Source organism: Strigops habroptila, chromosome 2, assembly GCF_004027225.2.
Source record: "Strigops habroptila isolate Jane chromosome 2, bStrHab1.2.pri, whole genome shotgun sequence".
Taxonomy (NCBI): Eukaryota; Metazoa; Chordata; class Aves; order Psittaciformes; family Psittacidae; genus Strigops; species Strigops habroptila.
In genome coordinates this window covers 103,552,856-103,565,588 of record NC_044278.2, presented here as the reverse complement: position 1 = coordinate 103,565,588, position 12,733 = coordinate 103,552,856, and the positions used below count along the sequence as shown (strand labels likewise).

The following is a 12,733-nucleotide window of genomic DNA, read 5'->3' as shown; positions in this document are numbered from 1 at the left end:
GCAGATGTGCAATGTGGTAGGTAGGAGCAGGCGTCTGCTCAGTGTGAGCTCCTAGTAAATAACTCCTGTACGATCACTTTGAAAGGGTAAAATACCATGATTCAAGGGAAAGGATTTAAAATGAAACTAGTACTCACTCATAGTCAGTTGACTGGTCCCTTAGTCCTGCCAATATTCCTTACCAATTATTAGGAGTCAAGAATATTCTCTTCCGTTTCTTGCTTGATAGGTTTGCAAATTGGATGGAACATTCATCTTCAATGGATGGGTCACAGGGAGATTTCCAGGTCATCACTCCCATTGCAAACACTTTTCCAGTAAGGTGGCCATAGAGATGTACTGTCAGGAATGACCAGTCTTGGTTTTAATTGGGAAGGGACTTCTAGCCCTATATTAGAAACTCAGCCTCTTCGTCTTGATTTCAAAAAGAATGTTTGGGCCAAGTCTCTTGGTTTCAGGAGACTTCTCAATTCTTCCTTTCACAGCGGATCTGCCAGACTGCTGTAGCCTGGTTTTGTGGAAGGTGTTAACAGCTGCACCACACATATCTACAGTTACCAAGATTCATGAGATTGCTGTCCTTTTGCCCTGCACTTCATTGCAATGCCTCTGCCCCAAAAAATCCCAGTAGCTATACATGAACACAAGCAAGGTGATCACTAGGCAATTTTCTGCAGCAGGGAATAATTTAAACCACAACTCTTCTGCTTCCAGAAGAGAAGCAGCTGCATAGAATAAAAGACATGAATGTGCTATAAGGAACATAGGCTGAGAAGGCCTGAATGTAAAATTGCTTGTGCATTAAATCACTGGGAAAACTCTTCTTCAGCCTCATTCCAGCTATTGGAAAAAAGAGTTACGCTTTTGTGACCATAGGATCGCTTTGTACTGTGTCACCATGTCCTGCTCCTTATGAGTTTTTCAGACCTTTTGCTTTGCTGTTCCTTAAAAACCTCTGAGAAGATTTTATTCCAGTTCTTATTCTGGCTGGTTGAGTACCTTCCATGGACAAGTAGTAACACGGGACAACCCTTAGCAATGCAGTGCTACTTGGCTAAGTGAAATAAATAAGGATTAAAACTAGACTGGTGCAAATGCTTTATGCATCTTCTAAATGCAAGAATTTTAAATAAAGTTGCAAAACAGATGTTCTAATAAATGTAACTTCATAGTCACAGCAATCAAGTCCCAGTTTTAAAAATGAGAAATGCAGCTTTCAGCAGACTGCATTTTCCAGCTGTCACGCCAAAACTGCAACTCCAAAGTCAATTTGTGCCAAGAGAACCAACTTCCCTGCTGGCTGCCCAATCAGGAGAACCAGGATGTAAAGCTGATTTGAAAAACAGAATTAAACTCGGTCCATTTCCATTATCTAATTGATTTAAAGAAAATAATAATAAAAAACCAAAATAGGACATGCTGGTGAAACAGGAGACCAGAAGACCAAACCTCTCATTTATAAAAGCCCTCCTCTAAGTAATAAATTTATTCTAGTTATTCTATGATGTTAATACTAAAACTGCTGAAGGCATTTCTACATAAAAATAAAAGCGCACACATGACCAAGTATTCTCTTTTATGCTATTTTGAAGACATAATTCCCTAATGTCTTGCTTTCAAAAGCCTAGTATTTTCCAGTGCACTGACTAGACTGCCTCTATCTCTAGCTTGAACATCAAAAAGTAACCTTCACGTTCATCAATGAAAAGTGACAACTGATTTTATTAACTGTATTCATTATAACACATAATATGACAGTGGGAATATTTTTCACTGTAAGATTTTTGAATGGAAGAAAAGTGCAGTTAGTCTGAGTTCCTTACATTCATTAGAAGCAAGACTATTGAAACCATCAACATTTACAATGACACATAAGCAAACACCAGAATTAGTGCCAATAAATACACAGAGTACCAAAATAAATATTTACAGAATTAAAAATATAATAAACACTGATTAGTATATCCTTGTGAACTGCCAGGGAAGAAAGACATCTATTGCTATCAGTCAGGTTGTAAGTAGGTGAAGAATACAGTGATTTGAGAAGACACATACTCATCAAAGTTTGTAGAGGTGGAAAGGAGCAGAGTGTATCTAACAGTCTGTTACAGAAACACCCCCCGCAGCACTATGAGCTTTCACTAAAAGAAAGTTGGTGCACACAGACTCACCAGATTAACAAACTGTTCAGGTAAGAAGAGCAGGGAGTTCTGGCTTTACTCACTCATTATCTTGAATAGGTCATATGCTACCTTACTGGAGGTTGCTGACACAAAAAAATAGGAGGGAAAATTGTAATTAACAGTGATCTGTCAGCTGTAACACCTCTTACAGAAACAGGTTAAGTGACTTTTAATAGGACACATCTGTCCCTTTCAGCACACAGGAAACCCCAAGAGCATTGTTCTGTCAGAGGCAGTGTGGAGCAGTCCCTGCTACATTTTCCTCAAGCATATCATGATATTTAAGCAGAGCTGGGCTGCAGTAAAAGACTGAAGCCATGCCGTGTCTCCTGGACTTACTGAATCTGTATTTTCCACCAACCACATCCATTCCTCCTCCCGCATTTCACAGGGGTACAAGCCTCAACACTAGAGCTTTTCTGAGACAGTCTCGGCTGACAAACACAGCAAGGAAAATTCAGATGGGGCCAAATCATGGGATCTTCACTTAATAACAATCAACACCACTAATAGGTCCACTGATTTCCAAGGGAATACTGGTGGACTGAAATATTGCTCAGCTGTTGAAATCTGCCCCATGGCAGAGGATTTTTACACAATTTCAATTTTACACAAAGGCAATGGCTTTAGTCTTGCTCCTTCTTTTGAAAAGCAGGAGAACATTGATTTTATCAAGACACATGCTGCAGAAAGTTACTTGCACTCTACCTAGGACTTGGCGGTGCTACTGCACAGTGCATCTTATACTCTATCTCTACTTGTCCTTGGGCTGCAAAGGTGCAGCCAGTGCCCAGCACCCTGCCAAGGGCTTGGGTCTTCGCATCCCTCTGGCAAAATGAGGATGGAAGAGCACTGAGAGGCCATGGGTCAGTGCTGGACTACGGTGGATTTGTGGAAGCCTCTGTGCTACAACTACGTTCAGAAGTGAAGGCACTGGGCACTGCTCAGTCACATTGAAGTCCACCAGCAGAAGAACTGGCTTCAGTACATGCAGACTCACATAGTCTGGCTCCTAACTTAGTGTAACACAGTAATATTAGCATCAATGCAAGAAAAAAAGAGCCAGATTTTATAGGCATATGTTTAACTCTCTTTCTCCACAGGACCAGCAGTCCAGCCCTTGCTTTCATCCCATCTCCCAGCCAGCCTATCAACCTTCCCACCCCAGCACAGCACCACCACCCTGGCTTCCCCTGCTGCTGTCCCACCTGGCAGATACCATATTGTCCCAGTGACACTGCCTTGCTCCCCCAGTCCATGGCGTGCAGGTGAGTTGGGGCAGACCTTCTTCCCCTTTGCTGCCACCAGCCAAGAAACATCACCAGATGTGTAGCTTTTACATTTTAAGGTCAGGCTTAATTCAAAGCAGATGCAGCAAGTTTTCTTTTATGAGCACATTATGTTCAAAGCTTCCAATGCATCTGCAGAAAAAGCCCATGGAAACAACCTGATACTGAAATAGCAACTGTTCTGATGGAATATCATCCAAAATAATAAAATCCTGTTAAAAATTTTACCATTCAGTCCCTACATACTGTTCTCCCTAAAACCAGATTTAAAATGTGGCTATGTAATAATTAAAGGGAGGCATCATTAGCTACCATATCGAAAGACATGAACAACAACATAATAAGCAGGGGGGTTAGCGCTCTGGGAAGGATCTGGTCCTGGTTTTGCCATCACAAGTTAAGTTAAGGAAGCAGTGATTGTGTTAGCTGTAGTTTAAACATGCTGAGCACTGGAGTTATGTGCAGGAGTGGCTGCTTTTTAGATGGAAAAACAATGGAAAGACATGTTTTGCATTCAGATCAGTGAAAATACTATTCTAGTAATATAAAAGACTGCACAATCACCTGAATAATGTTCATCTTTAAAAAAAAGGAAGACTTAAGAAATACTTCCTATTTCCTTAAGGTGAAGGGATTAAGGACCTTCGCCAGTTCTTACTGGAGTCAGTGGAAGCTCTGCTGCAGCAGAACAGGACCTTGGAAAGAGATTGTCATGTTGGCAAATGCCAGTTTTCTAATTTTGCAGCCAGCCATAGCTGGATTAGCTTCTATTGCAGAGCATTGCTTAGATGTGATGTTAAAGTAGGCAAAGCAATCTTCTTTTAGCCATTGCTACAAGAAGCCTTTCAGCCTGGCAGTTTAAACTCCTTGCCCTGTGAAGTACATAACCAACTTTGGTTCTAGTTATTTAAATACGTACAGAAAGGAAAAAGAAAAGCAGTTCTTAACAAAGATAAAGAAAATCTGGGCACAGTTTCCATAACAAACAGCATCTGAGCTTTCCTACAAGAGTGATATGCTTCCCTGCTAGTTTTGCTAAACTGTCCACAACAGGAAAGTGGAGAGATATAATCCACTCTATGCAAAATATCACTCAACATCCTCATCTGCATGTATGAGACCACAGAGCAGAGATCTCCATTTTAAATATCTTAGCAGCTTGTTCTGAAGGTGAATTAATTTTTTCAAGACCAAGAAGCAGAAGCAAGGACCTCCTGAAGAACACACTGGCAGCAGCTCCTTTATTTTAGTGCTGGAAGGCTAGATCAAAAATCTCAGTTTCCCAAGCAACTGCAGTATGGCTGAGAGGGAATGAGAGACAGAGAGGGAAAAAAAAAGGGGGGTCCCAGGCTACAGTACTCACTGTTTTGGATAGAGAAGCCCTCTAAGGCGAGAAGAACTTTAACAACCTGCTTTTGCAGGAATAAAGGCCCCCAGGACGTGGCTTGAGTGTTTATAGCTCTTATTCCTTTGCATATGATAAGTTCTTCCATTTCTCTCTATGTGAAATGGACCTAGAAAACACCAAATGAATGCTGACCATTCCTAGCCAAGATGCTCAGAAGGAAGACAAGATGTGAGCTCATGATGAGCTAAAAATTCCTGTGAGCCAAATTAAAAATGAACTGTCCCCTGAACACAAACAGCAAGACAGATTCAGATACCTCCCACTCACAGTGAACAGCACCGGGACTCGTGACAAGGAAATCCAACCCCTCAAGGGAAGAGAGGGATGGTCAGTGGGAACCAGTCCCAGGCCACTGAAGACAACTGACAGATGCATTGAATCTCAGACGAGTCAGTTGTTGTGCAATTCTGCTTGGACACGTGGGGTTATATCATCGTGATGAAAACATCAACAAGGCAAAGGCAAAAAAAAAAGGGAAAAGCCAAAACAATAACAAAAAAACCAACCCTGCAAAAGCTGTCACGTGTAAACTCTGCCAAGACTCATCTCTGCATCTCTCTGAGTCGGTGTCAATTTGTTCTTCCGAGACAGAAGCCTCAGCCTTTCATATCAATAACTGTGAAAATACATTTTCAGGCCACCTTGCTTAGAGTCCCCCATTGTGGCTGTTAGATAACCATCTGCCTTGCAAGTGGCTATTGTTACTGTGAACTGTCTCTTTCATACCATTATCGTGCTGAAAAGGCCTTTCTGAAAGTAGTCCATTAGAGCAGGAAAAAAAAACAACTCAGAGTATGGTCATGTAGCAGAATCAATGGTTCCCTTTGATCTGCAGGCTCAGTACTACAAATTTGAGAAACAACAAGGTTTTGCTTTGCTAAGCAAAGCCTGTTAATTTGGCTCATCTGCACTTACAGCATCTTACTGAAAATGCCATCTGTATCATACGTTTTGAAGACTTTGGTGCAATATTCGCTTAGCTTAGATAAATAATTCAGTTAGACTCATTAAAAAATAATCAGTGAATTAATTTTCATAGTGTATATCTATGCATGTAAATTTTAAAATTCAGTCCTCTACTACCCTGAATGGTGGTGAGGATATTCACAGTGGATGAAGGGAATGCTGGTGATTGATGGAACAAGACTGAACATAGTTTTCTTATCCTAATCATGGAATTTCTTCTGAAAGCTACTATGTGTGTTTGAGTCCTATTACTGGCAAGAGCAAAATGCATATGCACCACAGGGAAAATAAGACCCTTTATGTCTGTTGCAGGCCACACATATAGTACAGGAAACTTAACTTCTATCATGACAAAAGAAGTCCACAAAAACATCACTTCATGCAATTGAAAGGAAATCTTTTGTGCTGATATATAGAACAGGAATGTATACCACTGAAATCACTGTAGATAGCTATAAAACACTACGCAATATATAGAAAAAAACCCTAAGAACATACAAAGTTTACCAGTAGTGACCTGAAAGTGCAAAGAGTACATATAACTAAATGCCAAGTCCTGATCTATAAAATCCTTTATCAATGACATACAAGCTGATAATTACAAAGCATCATTGAGACCACAAAATAACAAACAAAACAAAGAAAAGTACTCTTTAAGAGAATCAAAACAACAACAGCATTGGGAATGTTATCTTTGGGACTCAGAACACCATTTCTACCTTGATACCTACCAAAGGCAAGGAAAATATATGCTTGAACAGGATAACATAAATAGGAATGCAAACAACCACAGAATGCCTCAGGACTATTACCTCTTTATGTTTCAGCCTTTAAATCCAGCAAGCCATTAACTGTTTGTTCTTAGGCATCTCACAGTATTTTGCAGGGATCTTGCAGGAATTAAATATAGGTCTAAAGGAAGCCTTTGAACCTCCTCCCAATGATTGTTTTAGGCATTGTGTGGAGCTATACAAATATATTTGTATGAAAATTGTAAGCCCTAGTAAATATTAAATTTTCTATCACCTTTTGAAATAAAAAACACAGATGGCTTAAAGACAAAAGTGAGTTTTATAAATACAAAGTTAATTTGAGCATTAAATTGTATTTTTACTCTCACACAACCATTACCCTGAATCAACGTCAGTATGTCGCAACGATTCATAACACTGACGCCTTACTACAAGCTACTTTCCCATTCTCCTTTTAAGGATATGATTGTCCTTAAAATATATACATAGCAAGCAGCCGAACGAACCGCCAAGAGACCTGCAAAGTGTACTTACATTGGGTATGCCATAGAAAGCCTGGGAGTGGGACTGGAGAGTACCTGGCTTGGGCAAGCATCAAGGCCGCCCTCCCACCCTGCGCTCCCAGCCAGCCCAGGGCTCCCCGCTCCGCTCCGCACCACATCGAGGAGGAAGCTGCCCACCAGCATGCAGAGGACGGAGGGAAAATGGGGCAGAAAACAAAAGGAGAGAGAAAAATGAGGGGGAAGCCAAAGCATTTTAATGATGATTCATGTTAGTCATTACGTGAGAGGGAGCTAGTCTAGTGTCACTCTATTGGTTCCTCAATACAGACATGCCACAATGCAAACAAAATGCTGCTGATGAATAATTTGCCACACACAGGTCCTGTAGAGATGGCAGCTGGTATCTTCAAGCAGTTTTAAAGATGCACCACTCCTGCTACCTGTACTCAGTGCTTCCAGTTTCTATGGTGCTACCCCAAGCTCACCACATCCTCCCTCCCTCTCAACTTTCAGTACCCTGTAAAATCTCTCTGCACAATACAACAAAATGGGGAACTGTGATTTTCCTGCAGAGTTGTCATGCAAGGAAAGATGTGTCCCTTACAGTCAAATGAAAACAAAAGAACAGAAAAAGGAATGTTAGGTTTAGGTCTGAGGACTGGGATAATATTCCATGTTCTGTACATTCATCCTTTTGAGGGTATTTCAGCTTTAACTCCCTAAAATGCACAAGCAGAGCCAGGCCAAATGCAAATCCCTTTCTCAGGCAAAGGAAATCACTGCCAGCGTGTCTGGAGACAGATCTACAGCACATGCCCTCCGCCTGTGCGCGGGAGCGTGCACGCGTGGCTATGTTCACGAGTGCCGATGTGCGCAGGTGCGTGCCTTCGCCCCACTGCACGTAACCCAGGAGGAGGTGCATCCTGACTACACATGCATATGTACAACACGCCTGTGTGAGTAGGCATATAGAAAACCACACACATACACATTAGAAAGAAAACATATAAAATAACCTTCTTTGAAGTCTATTAAGGTTCTTACTCAAACCATGAAAACAGGGACTGGTCAGGAAAACACTTTCTCCCAATTCACTGGGGCATTGCAGCTCAGTATTAAACTCTGCAATCATTTCAGAACTAGATGCCAATTTTACCCTTGTGACTAGAAGGTCATTTCCCCAGTGAACCACACATATACATATATACAATTCTTACTATGGTATTTCCTAGCTTTTTATGGTTTATCTATAACCTTAATATCCTTCAAATGTATATTCTGTATATTTATTTTCCTTTTTTTCCCTTTCAGTTTAAGAGACAATAAAACCAACTGCTATGTAAGATCAGACCCATTAGCTTCAATTATGTGAATTTAGGATTCTCTGCATAATATAGACATGTATATTTTAAAAATGTATATTATTTTTCAGATACACTGGACCATATATTTTATATTAACTGTGGTCTGATGATTAAATACTTATATCAAAATATTTTGTAAATACATAATATTTACCTTTAGACTTCAGTGATTTTGGAGCTTTTTCAGTGTATCATAAAAATATGTCCTCAGGCACATTAAAACCTTAATAAATTTCTTTGAAATGTTGTCAATGCCCATGTACAGTAGCCACTATTCAAAAATGTCCTGGCCATTAATACATTTCTCTTAAGATCTAAGCTCATCAGACCATTTTATGTGTCACTATCTTACCATATTTCTTTTTCTCTCTTAAAGTAAAATTATTCTGACATTATTAAGAATGAAAATAAAAAGCAACGAGAACCCAAACTTTCTTTAAATAGTCAAAAACTAATTTTATATATTTTAAAAAATAATAATTAAAAAACATGTTTCTCTCCTGGGTTCCTTCTCTGTAAGGTTTAAGCCCAGAGCAACTTTGTCCAAACCCCTGAAAATAGAGGTTTGCAGTGGCAGTGTTGGCAGAACCTCAGCTCTGACCCATGGAATGTGCCACTGGAATAAAATCAGCACTTCAGATTTACTTATCTGGGGATGTATGAGCTCATACAAAACAGAGGTTTGCTCTAATTTAAGGTACTTACACAAAGTTCTATCATTTTAGAACTGTAAAATTATCTACCTATAAAAACTAACTCTTGCTTAAACTCTAGATAATACAGACAGGTGATTTTTTTTTTTATATAAAAATCTGTAGCATTGAGTAAATCTGCTAAAATATGTATATATTTACACATGGTGAGCAAGTTACGGTATAAATGTGAACAGTGTGTATATATTGGCATTTAGTAAAATGTTTCCCTGAACCTGATTGTATGTGTTATCGGACAAGTATCGATGTAAACATCTGAACCTACGCCAGGTGTCTCTGTTACCCATTTACATCAGACCAGATCAAAACCAACCAGACAGACAGACGAACAAAAATATGTTTTCCTGTTAGACAAGTCCACTTAACTCCTTTAGTTATCTACTGCACACAAGTCAATCAAGTCTGCTGCTGAGCAGTGCTCTCCTTCCTACAGCAGGTAAAATACCTGTTAGGTTGGTTGGTTTTTTGCTTGGCATTTTTTCCAACATCTTGTAGAGCAAATGTAATTCTGGGAGCCAGGCACCCACCTTCCACTCCTCCCCCAGAAACGATTAACAGATAAGTGTATTGGAGAACCTCTCGTGTCGCTCCTTTTGTAACTGTACTCTTGAAGAACTCACGGTACTGCTTCACGTGAGGAAGGATCAGGCTCATAATCCAAGTCCTGCGTCCAAAAAGGCATGTAAAAATGAACCTCCCCAGTGTTTAGTGCTGCAGAAAAAAGATACAAATGTAAAAAAAAGTGCTCAAAAAGAAGTCGACTTTTTATATTCAACCATACAGTCTCATAAGAAGGGATTCAGAAGTGCACGCCCGTGGAGTACAGTGAAGTAAGCCTTTTAGCGCCTTTCTTCAAGGTGATGCAAAACTAATTCATTATCTGTGGTCTCCTACGCAGGCTTTCACACACCCACCTCGCTGTCCATCTTTGTTTCCACCTCTTATTCGACTACTTTTTGGCACTGTCATGGTACGTGGCAGCTTTCACTGTTGTCCCTGCTAAGCCCCTGTTACTGACCCGCCGTACCAGTACTTTAGAGACCGGGATTTTTGTTCTGTGCATCTCGCTTTTGGCCAGGTGATGGTGTGCGACATGATGGCTGTTACTGGCATCTGCTCCATGGCTGGCAGAATGCGACGAAAGGTGTTTGATGCTGATCGGTATCTTGGAGTCCTTCACTGTGCTTGAGGGTGTTTTCAGTGTGGTTGTTATTGGAGACACAGGCTTGGAGCGTGGCACACAGGTGACCTCTTCATCTGTAGGCCCTGCTGGTGGGTTCTCATCCGGCTCAGCACAGAGGTCATAGAGAGCATCCCCACTGTAGCTGTCCCTGGGGATAGTCTCCTTCTGGATGCTTGTGGAACTATCTTCCTCAGGACCAGGGGTGGTGGAATCCCAGTAGCCCTCATCGCTGTTTGGGACACCTTCGTGCTGCTCCTTCTCCCTGCCCTTCTGCTCCTCTTTATGGTTGAGGTGAATGGGGATCTGGTGAAGACCACCACGTTTCCCCACCGCCCTGTTCTGGGCCCCCTCAGCACCTCGGTTCTCCTTCAACCCCTCGGACTTCTTTGTCCCTCCTGCACCTCCACCTCCTGTTGGGGTCTCCTCTGTCTGTGACAGCATGTCCCAGAACTCCTGCAGGCAAGTGTCATCCACCTGGTCTGGGCTGGCCATCTCCTCCCCTCCTCCCTGGTAGGCCACCATGGTGGGGTGCTTCTTGGAGGCACCCAGCTTGCCAGCCCCGGGGATGCTCTTCTCGCAGCCGCCACTCCCGCTGCCCACATCCTCCTCATGGTCCGCAATAATATCTCCGCAGCCTGTAAGAGAGTCAAAGCTTTTCAGTGAAGTCACGTCAGCAAACATCAAACAAATACGATCAATCGATTGCTCTGAGGGTGGATCAACAGAGGAAGGGTCAGGGGCGGCTGCCGTCTCTTGACCGCTATCACAGTGAGGTTCAACAGGGGGGATAGTCGTTATTGGAATGTCACCTGTTATGGCCGCATCCTTCGCAGTCCCAACCTCTCCGGCGCCCGGGTCCGGTCGCTCGTGGCAGAGCTCCTCGGGTCGCCTTCCAGCCGCGGCCGGGTCCTCCCGGGCCGGGGGGCTGCTGTCCCGCAACTCCCCACTGCCCGCCCCAGCCGCCTCCTGGGCCGCGGCGAGTGCCTCCCCGCTGCGCTTCTCCCGCGGCGCGTCCAGCCCCGTGTCTCCTGCGCTGCCCGGAGTTTCAGACAAAGGTTTTGGCGTCTCCTCTTTGATGCACTCTAAGCTGGCAGTCAGAGACCCCGGCATAATAAGGCCGGACTGGATCTCCGAGGTTTCCCCCCTCTCCTCCTTTCCGTTTTTGTCCTTTTTGTGCCATCGCATGCTGCTGAAGATGCCTTTGAGCCCCTTCTTTTGTCTGCCGCCAGCCCGCTGCTCCGCGCTCTCCGCCTTGCCGTTCTCCGGCCTGCCGTTCTTCCGCAGCAGGGAGAAGAAGCTGTGCGACTTGGCCACCGAGCTGCCGGCGGACACGCCGAGGCTGCCGCCCGGCCGGCTCTGCGCCTCCCGGCTCTGCGGGTCGCCGCCGCCCGGTTCCTCCTTCTTGCTGCTGCTCTCCAGCACGGCGTCGGCCAAGCCGTCGTGCGTCCGGCTCCGCACCATCCCCGGTTTGCCGGCGCCCTTCCCCTCCCCGCCTTTGCTCCTCACCCCGAAGATGCTCGGCATGGTGCCCCCGGACTTCCTCCTCTTGAACAGTTTGAAGGCGGTTTTGTTAATCCTCCCCGACGGCTGCTCGGCGGCCGGAGGCTCGGCACAGTCGCACTGCGAGTCCATGTCTGCCGCTGCCGCCGCCGCTGCCGCTGCCGCGGCCTCCCCTGCGCCGCCGCCGCCGCCCCGGTGCCCTGTGCGATCCCTCACTGACAGCCCCGCCGCCGCCGCCGCCGCCCGCCCGTCTCCATGGCAACCCGGAGGAGGGGTGGGATGTCGATAAGCCGCTCTCCCTCCGCCGCGGGCCTGCGCCAGGCGGCCGCCGGCGCCCACCCCGAACCAACCTGCGCCGCCGCAGAGCCCCGCCGCCGCCCTCCCGCAGGCCTTACATAACCGAGCCCCCGCCGCCGCTCCGCCCGCCCCAAGCGGGCACGGCCTGCGCTCGGCGCCGGGGGCAGCCCCGCTGCAGCCCGGCCCGCCGCCTGCTGCCTCCCCTCTCAGGTGCGCGGGGAGAGCTCCGCGCTGGGCACCTCGCGATGTGAAGCGCTGCGAAGCGCCAGCAGCGCCGAGAGAAAGCGGGGGGCAGTGGAGGGCGGGGGGGCGCACGGTGTGCAGGTGTCAGTGCACCACACGGCAGGGACGCATGGGTAGAGGCACGGGACACCCACACCGAACCCGGGAGGTACATACCCCTAGGGGCAGAGGCAAAGGATGCCAACTTTGCCCTCCCCGCACCTTCCTTCTCTCTATCCCACCTCACCAGGACGGCACCAGGTAGCCAAGAAGACCAACAGCATCCTGGCTTGTATCAGCAATAGTGTGTCCAGCAGGGCCAGGGCAGTGATCGTCCCCCTGTGCTTGGCATT

At 45.0% G+C, this 12,733-nt stretch overlaps 1 protein-coding gene across 2 annotated transcripts; it reads right to left on the bottom strand.

The window, feature by feature from the left end:
* Positions 1-1,698: 1,698 nt before the first annotated feature.
* Positions 1,699-12,252, bottom strand: AMER2 (APC membrane recruitment protein 2). Of its 2 annotated transcripts, none has more exons than XM_030477767.1 (2): positions 11,171-12,252; positions 1,699-10,996 (listed from the first exon to the last, which is right to left on the bottom strand). In XM_030477767.1, exons 1-2 carry the CDS (start codon positions 11,991-11,993, stop codon positions 10,128-10,130), a joined length of 1,692 nt encoding a protein of 563 aa, XP_030333627.1. In that variant the 5' UTR covers positions 11,994-12,252; the 3' UTR covers positions 1,699-10,127. The 2 variants fall into 2 exon arrangements, with proteins under 2 accessions (XP_030333627.1, XP_030333626.1); XM_030477766.1 differs by having other exon boundaries at positions 1,699-9,889; positions 10,093-12,096.
* Positions 12,253-12,733: the final 481 nt, after the last annotated feature.